Here is a 19,498-nt window from a genome sequence, read left to right on the forward strand (position 1 = left end):
GGAAAAAAATCAGATTTAGATTTATCAGAAGTCAAGAGACTCCTTTATATGATCAATGAAACATTATCTGCAATACTTATGGATAAAGTCAGTGAATGTGAGAAAATTAGGCTTCCCTGGGCAGAATACGCCCACCACACTCCCTTCGCCACACCTTCACTTCGCCTACATGCTCCTGACTCCTCAGATTCATTCTAAGGGCTCTTTTCCATTTGCGAGATAAATGTCCGTGTCTCGCATGTGAAAACCAAGCTCTGGCGCCGGCACTTGGGAGCGGAGCGTGCAGCTCCATGTATTGCTATGCAGCCGCACGCTCCGCTCTGGAGTGCCGGCGCCACAGCTTGGTTTTCACATGCGAGACACGGACGTTTATCTCGCAAATAGAAAAGAGCCCTAACTCTTTATATTGAATTTAGACTCAACTAACCCCCCCTTGGGCTCCTTTCCCCTCTTTTACCCTCTATTCCTTCCCGCCAGTTACGTTAACCCCTCCCCTTGTACTCCCCCCATCTAAATGTTCTTTTTTTATCACTACGATGCACCTGTTTGTTAATTGAATAATTTTTTAATAAAAGCCTGTTGTTAAAAAAAAAAATGCATCAGTTTTGTTCTCTTCTCCTTGTGCGTACTTTTTTAATGAATTTTTTCTATGAATAAAAGTGTTTTTACTTATATATCTAAAAAAAAAAATTTCCCAAGAGTGCTAGATTTTCTTCTCTTTTTCTGCAAATTGTCTGATAGACACTTCTCCATCACTAATCCCAGGACTTGATGCCAGCAGTTTTTTGAAAATTCACAGCTGACGTCATTACCCCAATTGCCAACAGACCAGGGCAATTGGGAAGAGTGATGGCGGCTACGGACTGGTATTTTTAGGCACTTGGAAAGGCCCAATAACCATGGACTTTCCCAGCCTGATATTATCAGCCAGCAGCAGTCTGCTTTACCTTTGCTGGTTATCCAAATGTGGGGGATCTCATGTCATTGTTTTCATGTAGTTATTTGGTTAATACATGTACAGTAAACTACACACACAAGGAATACATTATACAGTGCGGAAAAAGAATTTAGTCAGCCACCAATTGTGCACGTTCTCCCACTTAAAAAGATGAGAGAGGCCTGTAATTGACATCATAGACCACAACTATGAGAGTCAAAATGAGAAAACAGATCCAGAAAATCACCTTGTCTGATTTGGCAAGATTGGTTTTGTTTTGTAAAATCACTAGAGGTCTGCCCAATTCATCCCCGGGCTCCAGGCCAGAACTCGTGTATGAGATTTCAGAGACACGTAGGGTTGTGCATCCTTCAAGTGCTGCCGCTAAGTTGGCTTGACTGTCTCTTTTCATTAAATTCATGTCCTCAAATCTATGGGGAGGTCCGGACTCCGGAGACATAAGAGGGGAGTCTGAAATGCAACAGTAAAATCACAAATATTACAAAATGTGACACCTATCTCACAAGCTTAAATCAAACTGAAACTGTAAATAGCTGGTAGAGGATCCTCCCTTCCTTTTTACTTCTCATTTCAGATAATTTTGTGGTCTTGTGTTTCTACACCCAGCAATGCCTTTTTGGTAAGACATCATTCACATCTCTTCTAACTAACTATATATATATATCACTTATTTTATAGCGAAGGTCATTATTACTGCAGGGATTTGAAACAAATATGCAGCTTTGGCTAGACACTGACCTGCTCTTTTTATCCAAGGACTATTACGGTACTTTTTACTGCTAAAGTCAGCGAAGGAAAGAATATAACAATACAATACACAGAGCAAGCTGCAGATACCTAACTGCACTGCAAGTAATATTCCTGAACCTGGAAAATCCTGCCATTTTCCAATAGTAACTTATTTTGGGGGAAAAAGGCAGACAATGCAAAATTTCAAATTATCCACTTTTATTTCCTAAGACTGTGTGCCCATGATGAGGTTTTGACATTGCGTATCTTCACTGCATCAAAAGCATCTTATATTTCTAGCAAAGCGAATGTGATATATAGAAATCTCATTCCCTCGGTGCTTTTTTTTTTTGACACAGTGTAAACTGACCTGTGGTGCGCGTTTCAAATCCGCAACATGACAATTTCTATTGCGGGTACGCTGAGTCTTATGTGCAGATTTAGCCCATAGAATTGCATTAAATGCCAAAAATCTGCAGGTAAAAACACAAAAGCGTTTTTAGTGCTTTTTCGCAATGGGAAAGTAATCTATAACTATATATGTAATATTTATAAACGTAATATCATGGAAATTTAATCTAACAAGCTTATTTAGAGCTCGTTCAGACAAGCGTATTTCACATCCATGTGCTGTTTGTATGCAAAGCTGATAGCATACAGCAGTACACAGACCAATGCAAATCAATGGGGTAGGGCAACTGAGTGTCGTGCATATATAATGTGATTTTTTTTTTCACATACCATCCGTATGACATGCATATGCAATCCACATGCAATGAGTTTTTAACATCAGCTGTTACATGCAGTAATTCTCTATATCATTTAAAGCCAGTTTTCTAACTAATAAAACAATATTATATACAGGTATGGAGAGTTAGAAATGTCACTTTGCGAGAGGTAATGTCAGTAAGGTTGCCGCAGTTCATAGGCAATGAACTCCGCTCACGTTACTGACGTCACTGTTCCTCACTGCAGGTGCATTCTCATGCCACTGTCAGTATGTTCCATCTGGCGTGATGAGCGGTTGTTCATGTCACCACTCAACACACCGTCTAGATGTAGCAGAGTTGGAGATCGTCGTGGTATGAATTTATGGCAGACCCCTTTGGAATATTGGAATATTTGATTTGTTAAAGATAATACATGGGTAAAAGAGGGTCAGGTATTGCCTTGTACAGATTAAGGACTTTTTTTCTGTGTGCTTTTTTTGCTTAAAACTTATGGGGTTAGACACCTCTCTATTACTAACTAGTGATGAGCGAGTATACTCGGTACTCGAGATTTCCTGAGCACGCTCGGGTGTCCTCCGAGTATTTGTAAGTACTCGGATATTTAGTTTTCCTCACCTCAGCTGAATGATTCACATCTCTTAGCCAGCTTGATTAGCAACCAGGCAACCCCCACATGTACTTATGCTGTCTAACAGATGTAAATCATTCAGCTGCGGCGATGAAAACTAAATCTCAGAGTACTTACAAATACTCGGAGGACACCAGAGCGTGCTCGGGAAATCTCAAGTACCGAGTATACTCGCTCATCACTATTACTAACCCCTAGGCTTGATGTCAGCGGACACTACAAAGCTGACATCAACCCCAAAACCATTAGCTGAGGCTAAGCATCAGAATTGGTGTATCTAATGGATGCGCCATTTCTGTGGCAGCTGAGGGCTGGTGTTATTAGTCTGGGAGGTGGCCAATATCCATTAAAATCAGCCGCAGCTGTCTGTTTATCTTTTGATGGTTATTAAAAAAAGGGTGGACCTCACATCATTTTTTGCAGTTCTTCCTTTTTAATAACCAGTAAAGGCTACGCAGACAGTGGTGAGCTGTTATTAATAAGCTGGGAAGGTCGATGGATAGTGGCCCCATCCCAGCTGGATAGTAAAAATAAGGGGAATCACACACCATTTTTTTCTTTAATTTGTTAGCTAAATGCATGTACAGTAAAATACAAATGCACTGCACTAATATATGTCACTAGCATATTTTTTCTATCTATTTTATCTATATATCTATTCTATTTTTTAAATTCTGACGGTTTGGGTTGTTACTTTACTGTACTTGGCTGATAAAATGTCAGGTTTCCTACGAAATGGGTGAGTAAAATTTAGACATCACATGCATGGTCCTTGTTCGGTGTGATTTTTTTCTCACACCCATTGACTTGCATTGGCGAGTCTCATCCGATATACAATGTCACACACAGCATGCTGCAATTCCTTTCCTCGGTCTGATCTGAGCTGAGAAAAAATATTGCAGATGAACACAATCATTCAATTACATTATTCAGAGTGTAATCAGATTTTTACCAGATTGCACACGTCCCATTTAAACATAGATGAGTATGAGCCTTAAACTCAATGACTGTGTTAATAGAATGAATATCATAAGGACACCTTCTGATTAGCATCTGTTTTTTGAAAGGGTCAATTACAATTATCAACCCCTTGGTGTCACAGCCAGTTTGGCCTTAATGCCAAACCATTTCTTTTCACTTTTCTATTGTCGTGTTCCAGGAGGCATATATTTTTTAATTGTTTGGCAATCTGGTCATATTTGGGCATTTCCCGTTTTGTACTGCGTCGCTCCAGAGATATTCACATTCACATTTGTTGCTTGTGTAGTATGTGAAATCTCTGCTTGTAGTCTAACTAGGCGTTTCTTCAGAATCTTTTTTGGGGGCATGCATTTTCACTCCTCCCTTTTAGATGCTACTAATCATAGCATGGAAGCATCTGATATTGTTATATTCCTAGTACCTGTGATTGGCAGCATTTTATAGTGAAGAGTAATAGCGCATGCCCCCACAGTAGATTTAAGAATCTCCCAGTTGGCCTGCAAGAAAAGATTGCACATATTGTGCTCCAAAAATAACAAAAGTGAGTATCTCTACAATACAGTGACTGCATGCAAAATGAAAAATAGACTAAATAAGTAATTTAAAGCATTTATCAATTTACTTATCAACTGGGCTCGGTAAGCAGGATGTCCTGTATTTAGCAACCCACGATTGTGTCCTGTATTTCTCACCCCACCTGAATCCTTTGGGTGCTGTGTTCGAATGCAGGAGAGTCCTCCTCTCAACAGGTTTATTTTAAGGGGTTATATGCTGAATTAAAGGAAAACAGGAAGTGAACAAGAGGCAAAAAATCAATAAATACAATTCAAATACAGTTGGCATAAACTGCACCCCAAGTAGTAAGGGGTGTGCTGTGCACCAGGCTTGGCTGGGGTGATAACATGCAACAATCCCCCTGGTGCAGTGAGCTGAGTCTGACTAAACAAGGGATTGTGCAACAGCTCTTTGCCCAATCACATATACTTGTGGGTTCTCAATTGATGATGGTGAGACACTTCCTGCAAGTAACCGCTGTCACACATCTCACTAACAGCAGAGAACACACAGCTTTTAATAACTCTGCAAATACATGAACACAGATGAGCATTGGGGACAAATTGGCTTACAGGAGCTGTTTGTGCACTCAAATACTACAATCAAAAATACTCTCAGTAACAATTCTATCATTAACACAAGAACAACAAGTCCCAGGAGTTGATATTCACTCCTTGCTACAGCAAATCTGGTGTCTCACCGGGATACAGCTTCAAATATATGAGAGCGAAAGGTGTGGAAGCCTGGATCCTTGCCTGAGGTAGGCCTCAACATCTCATATGGCTGATCTGCACAAGTGACGCTGCTCCTGGAGTATCTATTCACTCACGGTGATCTACTTGTCTGTCAGGGCTCTCTCTGTGTCTCTGTCCTCCCCAGTGTGAGGCTCTCCGCAGTCAGTAATGAAGAATCACTCACTTTCCTTTGACGAGCTAACTGCTCCCTTCTCTTCCTGCTTTCTCATATGCAATCTTAGTGTATGCCCTTCCAACAGTATCTTGGATGCATCTGTCTGTCTGCCATAGTGATCTCTTACCTTTTAAGTGATGCTGGTGTGAATGTATATGTAGTTTTTACAGCACATCTAAGAAAGAGTATGGCCACGATTCAGCAAAGCAATTTCACCAGAATTATGGGGTCAATTGCTTGGAAAAGTTGCAAAATTTTTGCACAACTCAAAGTAGAACAAAAATTTTTTGCGTTTTTATGCTGGTTTTCCCCAGCTACACCAAAATGGACGGAGCTGGGCCGTGATGCGGGCACAGCTCATCTAACTCATGATAAGCTGTGGTATTCATTAGACCTTAAATCTTACTGGGTTTCAGCCTATAAACCCATCAGTAAGTTAGAAATTCACATAACCGCAGCACTCCTTATGGTTAATAAGCAAAATGTTACTTTAGTGCATGAAACACATCAACCAATCATCATGATCCAAAGCCTTGCATGTGTTTGGTGCAATGAAGGGTCTTATGAACCGTTGTGGTTATGCAAATTTCGTCCCTCCTTCCTAGCCTTTTACTCATTGGTAGAATTATCACACTGCTTCCCACGTTCATCCAATTGCAATATTATTGCCCTCCATCTCATACGCTCCCTACTGGTGGCATTTTTTGTATGATTGTCCACTAGTAACATTACTTCCTCCTTTCCACTTCTCGTCATTGGTAGCAGTTTTGTTTCCGTCCCTTCCATAATAGAGCAATACTGTACTTTTTCATTCCCCATTGACAGTAAAAACTAAACCCTAAACTAACCTTTTGCCTTCCCCACAAGCAGCAGCAGTTTCCATACTCCCTCCTCACAAGGATCATTCTGTAGTTCCCTGTGGGTATTCCTATATTGCAGCCCATGAGGAACCTGTTTTCTCAATTGCTGACCATCTCTGCCTCCCTCTGCAGACTGTAAAATTGCTCTTTAGCTTCATCTTTTTGTCAGATGCCTGATGGTTGGCAGATATTTGGAAATATTCATAATTGCTTCCACCTTTAAGCCTGATTTCCAGCTGCTGAAAAACAGCCCCAAAACATAATGTTGCTTCCACCATGCCTCACTTTTGGTGTTTCATAGTGTTGACTTGGCACCAAATAAACCTTTTGGAATTATAACCAAAAGGTTCAAAGTTGGTTTTATCAGACCATACCGCAGTTTCCCACATACTTTTGCAAGACCTGATGTCGGCATTGGCAAAATATTGCCGGGTTTGGATGTTTTTCTTTGGATGAAAAGGCTTCCGTCTTGCCAACCTATCTCATATAACAGGCATATGAAGAACATGGGATATTGTTGTCACATGCAATACACAACCAGTACTTGCCATCAGTGGCATAACTTGAAACTCATGGGCCCCGATGCGAAAGCTCCAATAGGGCCCCCAAATATTTTAAATCCTTAAAGGGAACCTGTCACCCCGAAAATCGCGGGTGAGGTAAGCCCACCGGCATCAGGGGCTTATCTACAGCATTCTGTAATGCTGTAGATAAGCCCCCGATGTTACCTGAAAAAGGAGAAAAAGACGTTATATTATACTCACCCAGGGGAGGTCCCGCTGCTGGTCAGGTCAGATGGGCGTCTCTGGTCCGCTGCGGCGCCTCCTATCTTCTTTCCATGACGTCCTCTTCTGATCTTCAGCCACGGCTCCGGCGCAGGCGTACTTTGCTCTGCCCTATTGAGGGCAGACAAAGTACTGCAGTGCGCAGGCGCCGGGCCTCTGACCGTTCCGGGGCCTGCGCACTGCAGTACTATCCTCTGCCCTCAAGAGGGCAGAGCAAAGTACGCCTGCGCCGGAGCCGTGGCTGAAGATCAGAAGAGGACGTCATGGAAAGAAGATAGGAGGCGCCGCAGCGGACCGGAGACGCCCATCTGACCTGACCAGCAGCGGGACCTCCCCTGGGTGAGTATAATATAACGTCTTTTTCTCCTTTTTCAGGTAACATCGGGGGCTTATCTACAGCATTACAGAATGCTGTAGATAAGCCCCTGATGCCGGTGGGCTTACCTCACCCGCGATTTTCGGGTGACAGGTTCCCTTTAATAGCAATAGTCTTTTTCTATAGGCCAAAGGGACTATTAGGGCCCTTTAGGCTCCAGGGCCCGGGTGCGATTGCAACCTCTGCACCTGTTGTAGTTACACCCCTGCTTGCCATGAATTCCTACAGCTCCTTTTATAGGTCTCTTTGCAGCCTCCCAGGCCAATTATATTCTTGTCTTTTCATCATTATCTTAGGGAAGTCCAGTTCTAGGTAATGTCACTGTTGTGCCAAATTTATAGCACTTCTTGATGATTGTCTTCACAGTGTTACATGGTTTATCTAATACCTTGGACTTTTTTTGTACTTTTCTCCTGACAACTTTCAACAAGATCCCTTTGCTGTGTTGTAAGCTATTTATGGACCATGGCGTGTAAAATGGGACTAAGAAAATTTCAGGAAAAGTCTACTGGGACAGCTACATGGAGTTATTCATAATCACTGTAGATAATGGCAGCTGCGTACTGTCTACTATTTAACATGTGATTGGCTAATTGTGAACACAACCACATCCCCAATTATAAGAGGGTGTTTACACTTCTGCAACCATGTTATTTTATTTTTGCTATTCATATTCTCCCCTGAAAATGATTTCAGTTTGTTTCTCAATGGATTTGTACAGATTATTTGTGACATTAAAGGGGTTGTCCACTACTAGGACAACCCCCTGTTGAACTAAATGTTTGGCCCTGATAAAATAAAAAAAGTATATTCACCTCCCATGTTGGCGCATGTTCCAGCTGTCCTGGAGCTGTCTTGTGGTGTTGTGACACGTGGTGCCCGGCACCCAGTCAGCGTTGACATCAGTCTCTGCTTTCGTATGGACTCGATATTAAGAGGAAGCGAGGGCTGCAGCTGAGCCTCAAATACAAGCATTTACATTAAAAAAATGTCCCCTAAGATGAACAGCCTCTAATGACCCATTTAGGTGTGCAAAAAAATCAACAGCAAGCTATGTGAATGAGGGATTCACAAATAACGCCGGTTTCACACGTCAGTGGCTCCGGTACGTGAGGTGACAGTTTCCTCACGTACCGGAGATACTGACTCACGTAGACACATTAAAGTAAATGTGTCTCTGCACATGTCAGCGTGTTTTCACGGACCGTGTGTCCGTATGCAAAACAAGGAGACATGTCAGTGTTCGTGGAAGCGCACGGATCACACGGACCCATTAAAGTCAATGGGTCCGTGTAAAACACGTACCGCACACGGATGTTGTCCGTGTGCCATCCGTGTGCCGTGCAGGAGACAGCGCTACAGTAAGCGCTGTCCCCCCCAGCGTGGTGCTGAAGCTCCATTCATTTCTTCTCTCCAGCAGCGTCGCTGGAGAGAAGATATGAAAAATCTTTTTTTTTTTGTTTTTGGTGTTTAAAATAAAGATCCCTGTCCCCAACCCCCTCCCACCCCCTCTGCGCCCGCCCGCTGTTAATAAAATACTCACCTAGCTCCCTCGCTGCTTCCTCTCCGCGCTGCAGCTTCTCCTGTATGAGCGGTCACATGGTACTGTCCATTACAGTGATGAATATGCGGCTCCACCTGCATGTTCATTTTCTACCTGTGGATTTTCCACCTAGTTCAAGTCTACAGGAAAAATCTGCACACAGAACTTAGCGTACCCGCTATTGACATATTGCGGATTGGAAACACGCTTAACTTGGAGACGTTTGGTGACTTTTCACATCTACACTCAGTACAAATCTTTAAAATGAGCAAGGCCTAATACAAACATCTGTGATTTTTCAGGTTTATCAGTGTTTTGGATCAGAGTTTAATCAGTGTTTGGTCAGTCGTCAGTTTTTACCATCAGTGTTTCATCAATGATTTTCTCATTTACATAGCTTCGCCTTATCCATAAGAATGTTAATCACGTACAACGCACAGACTGTACACTGCTGCTATAAGTGTGCTGTCCATGATTTTCATAGACCCATAGACTTGTGCGAGAAGCTTTGATTCAAGAATCTGTGTTATCTGTGAAAAACATGGATGGCAGTCGATAGGAAAGTGTCTATGTGATACATGTAAATAATGTTTTGTTTTTTTTCATCTTGCAGGTGATATCACTTTGCAATTATCTTCCCAGGCTCAAAAATGGGGATTACACCTCGCAGTAATGGTAAAGATTCATCTTTTTCTTCCTTTCTTCTTAACCCCCGAACCTGTTTTCACCTTCATGACCAGTTCAAATAATAGCTCTGGAACGCTTCAATGGATCCCACTGATTGTGACATACTGCACTCCATGATAGTGGTAAAATTTGTTCGATATTAGTGATGAGCGAATATACTCGTTCCTCGAGATTTCCCGAGCACGCTCGGGGGTCCTCCGGGTATTTTTAGTGCTCGGAGATTTAGTTTTCATCGCCTCAGCTGAATGATTTACATCTGTTAGCCAGCATAAGTACATGTGGGGATTCCCTAGCAACCAGGCAACCCCCACATGTACTTAGCCTGGCTAATAGCTGTAAATCATTCAGCTGAGGTGATGAAAACTAAATCTCCGAGCACTACAAAATACTCGGAGGACACCCGAGCGTGCTCGGGAAATCTCAAGTAACGAGTATATTCGATCACTATTCGATATGACTCTACAAAACCATTTTTTTCAGTGACCACATCACATTTGAAGTGACTTAGAGATGTCTATATGGCAGAAAATGCTCAAAAGTGACACCTTTCTAAAAACTGCACCCCTCAAGGTGCTCAAAATCACATATAAAAAGATTATTAACTCTTCAGGTGCTTCACAGGAACAGAAGCAATGTGCAAGGAAAAAAATATCACCAAAATTTTACTTTAGACCCCATTTTTTATTTTCGTAAGGGTAACAGGAGAAAATGGGCCCCAAAAAATTGTTCGATGTACCTTTTCTGGGCATGATTTATTTAAATAATTTAAAATACGGTGTGAGGACCCCTCTATTCTTGATAACTAGCCTTGTTGAAGCTGATAGCTGAAGGTTGCAACCCACAGCTGTGAGTTTTGCCTGACTGGTTAGCAAAAATACAGGGGAATCCATGTCGTTTTTTCTAAATTATTTATTTACAGCGCAGGAGCAGCAGATGAATCCTCCCATTCGCTCTCGCTCTTATTAGCGGTAGCAGGTTTCGGATGATAGGAGCAATTGTCCCATCCGCTGACACCAGTGACTGGAGGTAAACTTTATACCTCCGATCACAGCTGAGCGCTCACACTGTCTTCTAACAGCATGGGAACCGCGGCTCTCTGACCAGCGGGGATGATCTTACCGCCGATCAGAAGCGGTGTTTGCCGTGCTGTCATGCACATTACAGCACAGCAAACACTGGATGTTCAGGTCCCCCCATTTAAATGAATGATGAATGGGGTTCGGGTTCCGGTACTGTGCTGGTGCCCGAACCTGAGCTTCTTGTAACTGTTCGCCGGAACCCGCCAGACCCGAACATCCAGATGTCTGCCCATCTTTACTCATCATCCCCCTTCTCCACACAGCCCTTCATAATCCCCCTTCTCCACACATCCGCTCATCATCCCCCATCTCCACACAGTTCATCATCATCATCTTCTCTTTAGAGCCTTACTCAAGTTACATCAACCCTTTCCAAAATACATCGTCAGAGCACTCACACTGAGTTGTGGGTTCTCATTCCCATCTGTACAAGGGTCCATTGTGCAGCCTCTTAGTCCTCCCATCACACGGCTCTCATTTCTGGTGCTGCCTCTCATTTCCCTCCTTTCCAGCAGCTTCAGCACATTGCCGCTTCCTGCTATCTGGTCTTCACTGGACTGAAGGAGGCCCCGCCCCTTCCAGTGACATCATTACCTCCAAAAATCAACTCTGTTCTAGATGCTCCCGTGCTGTGTGTGCAGTCTCACAGTCCTGGATTGTGCCGGCTTTGCTGTGAGTGCGTTATTACATAACCTGCACTGCTCAGCAATAAGTGATGTGAAGTGAGTGCTTTCTCATCACTTGCTGCGGTTTGTATTGATCTAATCAAGCACTCTGCAGGTGAGAGAGCGGTGAGCACAATGAGATCAATAGAAGCCAGCAGCAGCAGATGATGAGAAAGCATTCACCTCACATCACTTGTTGCTGAGCAGTGCACCAGGATATAATAACGCACTCACCGCTTGGTGCACCCGATCAGAATATAGGGCAGAGCAGGCAGATGAAGAAGGCAGGAGTTGTGGTGCAGGCCAGGGGGCAGGTCCACCGGAGGATTCTTCGGTTTCCCATTCCTACCCTGAGGGATGGTTTGGAAGGCAGACTTTGATGGAATGGTCTGCAGGTGTCATGTCGCGTTTGGAAAGTCCTTAAACAGTAGAAACTCCCACAAATGACCCTATTTTGGAATTGATCTAGTGTTTTCCTGGTATGTGAATCTTATAATGTGGTGTCATACGTAAATTGAGTAAGAGTGCATCAGGTTGGCATAACTGAGTAGTTTAGAGTGCATCAGGTTGGCATACGTGAGTTGTAAAAAATGCAGCAGGTTTGCATACGTGAGTTGTGTAGCCTGAATTAGATAGGCATATTTGAGTAGAATAGAGTGAATCAGGTTTGCATACGTAAGTTGTGTAGTGTACGTAAGGTTGGCATACGTGAGTTGTGTAGTGTACGTCAGGTTAGTATACGTGAGTTTTGTAGTGTATGTCAGTTTGACATACGTGAGTTGTGTAAGTCAGAAATTAATTTTCTAGTTCATGGATGTGTGATACAGTTTGAAGCATTCTTTTGTATACAGGAGAGGTTTGTCAGGGCAGATGTCGCATTGCCAAATATTGTCTTTCTTTGGGATTTGAGGGACCTCACCAGGGAAATGTTGTCCTGGTACGATACGAACACCTTCAGTTCCAGAAGTACTTTGGCCAACTCCTTCCTGCCTGACAAACACTAGGGCTTTAATCACTACTTCCTGGAACTGCAAGTGCGACTTACCTGTCTGGTCTGCACATACTGATAGAATGAAAGCGTTGTACATTACCATCTGTATGATATGCACGGCCAACTTCTTACACCACACCTTTTCTTTTCTCATGGCACTGTACAGATGGAGGACTCGATCAGAGAGATCAACTTCCTCCATGATCTTGATGTACCCCAGTACACAGTTTGGTTTGTGGACCTGTGTAGAGGTACCTTGTACAGTGGTGGGGGGTGCTGCCATCACTATGCATGGTGGTCAAGAGAAGGACATCCCTCTTGTCCTTGAACTTGGCCACCAGCATGTTGCTGCTGCACTTGGCTTTGCTCTCACCCTTTCTGAGCAGCTGCCCGATTAGCATCTCAGGGAAGCCTTTCTGATTTTTGCGGACAGTACAGCTGTCTGTGGTAGATCACAGAGAGAGAGAATTGAAGGGTGGGATGCTGGTATAAAAGTTATCTACATAGAGGTGATGGTGGCCCGATTCTAATGTATCAGGTATTCTAGAATATGTAGGTTGTATATAGCACAGGCTACGTACCATATTGCACAGTGACGTAGTATATAACACAACCGATGTAGTGTATAACAGAGCTACGTAGTATGTAACACAGCGTATGTAGTATATAGCAGAGCTACGTAGTATATAACACAGCCACATAGTACATAACATAGCCACGTAGTGTATTGCACAGGCATCTAGTATATTGGTCAGCCATGTAGTATATAACATAGACACGTCGTATATCGTAGTATATTGCACTGCCACGTAGTATATTGCACAGTCGACGTAGTATATAACAGAACCAACACAGTCACGTTGTATATTGCACAGTCACGTTGTATTTTGCCCAGTGACATAGTATATAGCATAGAGATATAGTATATAACAGAGCCCACGCAGTATGTAACACAGTCCACGTAGTATATAGCAATGTGGGCACTATATGCATGGTTAAAAAAGACTTAAAATAAAAAATAAACATATACTCACCTTCCGAAGGCCCCTTGAAGTCCTGGTGCCTGTGTGCGGTGCACGCGGCAGCTTCCGGTGCCAGGGTTGATATGAGCGCAGGACCTGTGATGACGTCGCGGTCACATGACCATGACGTCATGGCTGGTCCTTCTCGCATAGCATCCTTGGCACCGGAACCTGCCGCTTGCACCGCCGAGTACAGCGCGCCACGTTGGAGGGTGAGAATAACCTTTTTTTTAATTATTATTATTTTTAACATTAGATCGTTTTAACATTAGATCGTTTTACTATTGATGCTGCATATGCAGCATCAATAGTAAAAAGTTGGTCACACAGGGTTAATAGCAGCGTTAACGGAGTGCATTACACCGCGGTCTGTTAACTCTGGCATTAACCCTGTGTGACCGCTCAGCGCTGACTGCAGGGCAGTGAAGCAGAGGCCATTTCGCTGCCAGACTCTGGCCGTCGCTGATTGGTCGTGGCAATGGTCGTGGGCGTTTTGCCACGATCAATCAGCGACTTGGATTTCCATGACAGACAGAGGCCGCGTCCAATGAATATCCGTGACAGACAGACAGACAGAACTACAGACAGACAGACAGACGGAAGTGACCCTTAGACAATTATATAGTAGATAGCCATGCAGAACAGTGCAGTGTTGTATAAAACGTCAACACTCCAATATTGACGAAGTTCTGGCTTCTTCACTAACCCCATGTGAAGAACAAGGCCCCAAATCACCTTCATTTCTTCAGCGTCTACAGGGGTCCAGTTAGAAAATGAAGTAGTGGTGTTTTGAGCCAAAATTACTGGACGTACAAGTTTGTCTCTACTACCATTAGGTTTACAAAATCCACAGGGAAAATGACTTTGAAAAAGTCAATTTCTGTGGGGCCAGTGGTGTCAAATTGGATTCCAGGTTGCGCCACAAAATCAGGAATCTGTGGCTCATAATAATCGGAGGTATGGTCCATGCAGGGTCAGTAACAAAGGGCGCTAGTTCATTTTTTGTCCTGGAGCATCGAGAAGATGAAAAATAAAGGTAGGTGGTATCCTCTCCCTCACCATCAATGTCAGAGGCAAGGAATGCATACTCCTCCTCTGCTGAATACCATGATTGGGACGAGCAGGGCATTTTTTCATGTATGTGGTGTTTGTACCAAATTTTATTCAGGTGTGTGAGTGATGTAAACGTTTTTTTTATTTAGAATAGAAAAAAAGAAAAGAATGTAGAAAGAAAAAAGAAAATAAAGAGAATGTTTTTTATTTTACCAAATTTTTATAAACTTGCTAAACGGATATCAGTAAAAAAAAAAAATTACTGAGTGCCCTCAACTATCTGACACTAAGGCCGGGGTCACACCTAACGTATAAAAATATGGTCCGTTTTTTTACAGCCGAGATACGCAGAAAAGTTCCTGAACAGTGATCCATATTCAATGCGAGGATGCGATTTTTTTCTCCAAAAAGTATCCGTGTGGCATCCGTATGGCATCTGTAAGGCGAGATTTTCTCGCCGGCTTGCAAAATGGATATATAATGAATTCATGGGCTTCAATATCCGTGAAAACATATATACAGTATATATATATATATATATATGTATATATATATATATATATATATATATACAGTACAGACCAAAAGTTTGGACACACCTTCTCTTTTAAAGATTTTTCTGTATTTTCATGACTATGAAAATTGTAAATTCACACTGAAGGCATCAAAACTATGAATTAACACATGTGGAATGATATACTTAACAAAAAAGTGTGAAACACCTGAAAATATGTCTTATATTCTAGGTTCTTCAAAGTAGCCACCTTTTGCTTTGATGACTGCTTTGCACACTCTTGGCATTCTCTTGATGAGCTTCAAGAGGTAGTCACCGGGAATAGTTTTCATTTCACAGGTGTGCCCTGTCAGGTTTAATAAGTGGGATTTCTTGCCTTATAAATGGGGTTGGGACCATCAGTTGTGTTGTGCAAAAGTCTTGTGGATACACAGCTGAATAGACTGTTAGAACTTGTATTATGGCAAGAAAAAAGCAGATAAATAAAGAAAAACGAGTGGCCATCATTACTTTAAGAAATGAAGGTCAGTCAGTCCGAAAAATTGGGAAAACTTTGAAAGTGTCCCCAAGTGCAGTTGCAAAAACCATCAAGCACCACAAAGAAACTGGCTCACATGAGGACCACCCCAGGAAAGGAAGACCAAGAGTCACCTCTGCTTCTGAGGATAAGTTTATCCGAGTCACCAGCCTCAGAAATCGCAGGTTAACAGCAGCTCAGATTAGTGACCAGGTCAATGCCACATACAGTTCTAGCAGCAGACACATCTCTACAACAACTGTTAAGAGGAGACTTTGTGCAGCAGGCCTTCATGGTAAAATAGCTGCTAGGAAACCATTGCTAAGGACAGGCAACAAGCAGAAGAGACTTGTTTGGGCTAAAGAACACAAGGAATGGACATTAGACTAGTGGAAATCTGTGCTTTGGTCTGATGAGTCCAAATTTGAGATCTTTGGTTCCAACCACCGTGTCTTTGTGCGACGCAGAAAAGGTGAACGTATGGACTCTACATGCCTGGTTCCCACCATGAAGCATAGAGGATTAGGTGTGATGGTGTGGGGGTGCTTTGCTGGTGACACTGTTGGGGATTTATTCAAAATTGAAGGCATACTGAACCAGCATGGCTACCACAGCATCTTGCAGCGGCATGCTATTCCATCCAGTTTGTGTTTAGTTGGACCATCATTTATTTTTCAACATGACAATGATCCCAAACACACCTCCAGGCTGCGTAAGGGCTATTTGACCAAGAAGGAGAGTGATGGGGTGCTACGCCAGATGACCTGGCCTCCACAGTTACCAGACCTGAACCCAATTGAGATGGTTTGGGGTGAGCTGGACCGCAGAGTGAAGGCAAAAGGGCCAACAAGTGCTAAGCATCTCTGGGAATTCCTTCAAGATTGTTGGAAGACCATTGCCGCTGACTACCTCTTGAAGCTCATGAAGAGAATGCCAAGAGTGTGCAAAGCAGTCATCAAAGCAAAAGGTGGCTACTTTGAAGAACCTAGAATATAAGACATAATTTCAGTTGTTTCACACTTTTTTGTTAAGTATATAATTCCACATGTGTTAATTCATAGTTTTGATGCCTTCAGTGTGAATGTACAATTTTCATAGTAATGAAAATACAGAAAAATCTTTAAATGAGAAGGTGTGTCCAAACTTTTGCTCTGTACTGTATATATATATATATTCTAATGCATCGGGTATTCTAGAATATGCATGTCCCCGTAGTATATGGACAATGATGATTCCAGAATTCGCGGCAGACTGTGCCCGTCGCTGATTGGTCGAGGCAACCATTATGACATCTACGTCGATACTGTGCCCGTCGCTGAATCAGAAACGTGGGATGTCTACGTCCTTTATGACATCATCGATACTGTACCCATCGCTGATTGGTCGAGGCCTGGTGGCCTCGACCAATCAGAGACGTGGGATTTCCTAGACAGACAGACAGACAGAAAGACAGACAGACGGAAAAACCCTTAGGCAATTATATATATATAGATATCTATCTATAGATATCTATATATATAATTGTCTAAGGGTTTTTCCGTCTGTCTGTCTTTCTGTCTGTCTGTCTGTCCTGGAAATCCCACGTCTCTGATTGGTCGAGGCCGCCAGGCCTCGACCAATCAGCAACGGGCACAGTATCGACGTAGAAATCCCGCGTCTCTGATTGGTCGAGGCCGCGAGGCCTCGACCAATCATAGTAACATAGTAACATAGTAACATAGTTAGTAAGGCCGAAAAAAGACATTTGTCCATCCAGTTCAGCCTATATTCCATCATAATAAATTCCCAGATCTACGTCCTTCTACAGAACCTAATTGTATGATACAATATTGTTCTGCTCCAGGAAGACATCCAGGCCTCTCTTGAACCCCTCGACTGAGTTCGCCATCACCACCTCCTCAGGCAAGCAATTCCAGATTCTCACTGCCCTAACAGTAAAGAATCCTCTTCTATGTTGGTGGAAAAACCTTCTCTCCTCCAGACGCAAAGAATGCCCCCTTGTGCCCGTCACCTTCCTTGGTATAAACAGATCCTCAGCGAGATATTTGTATTGTCCCCTTATATACTTATACATGGTTATTAGATCGCCCCTCAGTCGTCTTTTTTCTAGACTAAATAATCCTAATTTCGCTAATCTATCTGGGTATTGTAGTTCTCCCATCCCCTTTATTAATTTTGTTGCCCTCCTTTGTACTCTCTCTAGTTCCATTATATCCTTCCTGAGCACCGGTGCCCAAAACTGGACACAGTACTCCATGTGCGGTCTAACTAGGGATTTGTACAGAGGCAGTATAATGCTCTCATCATGTGTATCCAGACCTCTTTTAATGCACCCCATGATCCTGTTTGCCTTGGCAGCTGCTGCCTGGCACTGGCTGCTCCAGGTAAGTTTATCATTAACTAGGATCCCCAAGTCCTTCTCCCTGTCAGATTTACCCAGTGGTTTCCCATTCAGTGTGTAATGGTGACATTGATTCCTTCTTCCCATGTGTATAACCTTACATTTATCATTGTTAAACCTCATCTGCCACCTTTCAGCCCAAGTTTCCAACTTATCCAGATCCATCTGTAGCAGAATACTATCTTCTCTTGTATTAACTGCTTTACATAGTTTTGTATCATCTGCAAATATCGATATTTTACTGTGTAAACCTTCTACCAGATCATTAATGAATATGTTGAAGAGAACAGGTCCCAATACTGACCCCTGCGGTACCCCACTGGTCACAGCGACCCAGTTAGAGACTATACCATTTATAACCACCCTCTGCTTTCTATCACTAAGCCAGTTACTAACCCATTTACACACATTTTCCCCCAGACCAAGCATTCTCATTTTGTGTACCAACCTCTTGTGCGGCACGGTATCAAACGCTTTGGAAAAATCGAGATATACCACGTCCAATGACTCACCGTGGTCCAGCCTATAGCTTACCTCTTCATAAAAACTGATTAGATTGGTTTGACAGGAGCGATTTCTCATAAACCCATGCTGATATGGAGTTAAACAGTTATTCTCATTGAAATAATCCAGAATAACATCCCTCAGAAACCCTTCAAATATTTTACCAACAATAGAGGTTAGACTTACTGGCCTATAATTTCCAGGTTCACTTTTAGAGCCCTTTTTGAATATTGGCACCACATTTGCTATGCGCGAATCCTGCGGAACAGACCCTGTCGCTATAGAGTCCCTAAAAATAAGAAATAATGGTTTATCTATTACATTACTTAGTTCTCTTAGTACTCGTGGGTGTATGCCATCCGGACCCGGAGATTTATCTATTTTAATCTTATTTAGCCGGTTTCGCACCTCTTCTTGGGTTAGATTGGTGACCCTTAATATAGGGTTTTCATTGTTTCTTGGGATTTCACCTAGCATTTCATTTTCCACCGTGAATACCGTGGAGAAGAAGGTGTTTAATATGTTAGCTTTTTCCTCGTCATCTACAACCATTCTTTCCTCACTATTTTTTAAGGGGCCTACATTTTCAGTTTTTATTCTTTTACTATTGATATAGTTGAAGAACAGTTTGGGATTAGTTTTACTCTCCTTAGCAATGTGCTTCTCTGTTTCCTTTTTGGCAGCTTTAATTAGTTTTTTAGATAAAGTATTTTTCTCCCTATAGTTTTTTAGAGCTTCAATGGTGCCATCCTGCTTTAGTAGTGCAAATGCTTTCTTTTTACTGTTAATTGCCTGTCTTACTTCTTTGTTTAGCCACATTGGGTTTTTCCTATTTCTAGTCCTTTTATTCCCACAAGGTATAAACCGCTTACACTGCCTATTTAGGATGTTCTTAAACATTTCCCATTTATTATCTGTATTCTTATTTCTGAGGATATTGTCCCAGTCTACCAGATTAAGGGCATCTCTAAGCTGGTCAAACTTTGCCTTCCTAAAGTTCAGTGTTTTTG

General features: G+C 42.5%; 1 protein-coding gene across 1 annotated transcript in view; it reads left to right on the plus strand.

The window, feature by feature from the left end:
• The first annotated feature begins 9,673 nt into the window (after positions 1-9,673).
• The window catches only part of LOC138672719 (NACHT, LRR and PYD domains-containing protein 12-like), a 108,932-nt gene continuing 99,107 nt past the window's right edge, over positions 9,674-19,498 (plus strand). Inside the window, exon 1 of the mRNA XM_069761000.1 lies at positions 9,674-9,730. Within this exon, the coding sequence (XP_069617101.1) occupies positions 9,706-9,730 (25 nt within the window). The 5' untranslated portion in view covers positions 9,674-9,705. The remainder of the gene's footprint in view (positions 9,731-19,498) is intronic.

This window comes from Ranitomeya imitator, chromosome 3 (genome assembly GCF_032444005.1).
Source record: "Ranitomeya imitator isolate aRanImi1 chromosome 3, aRanImi1.pri, whole genome shotgun sequence".
Lineage (NCBI taxonomy): Eukaryota > Metazoa > Chordata > Amphibia > Anura > Dendrobatidae > Ranitomeya > Ranitomeya imitator.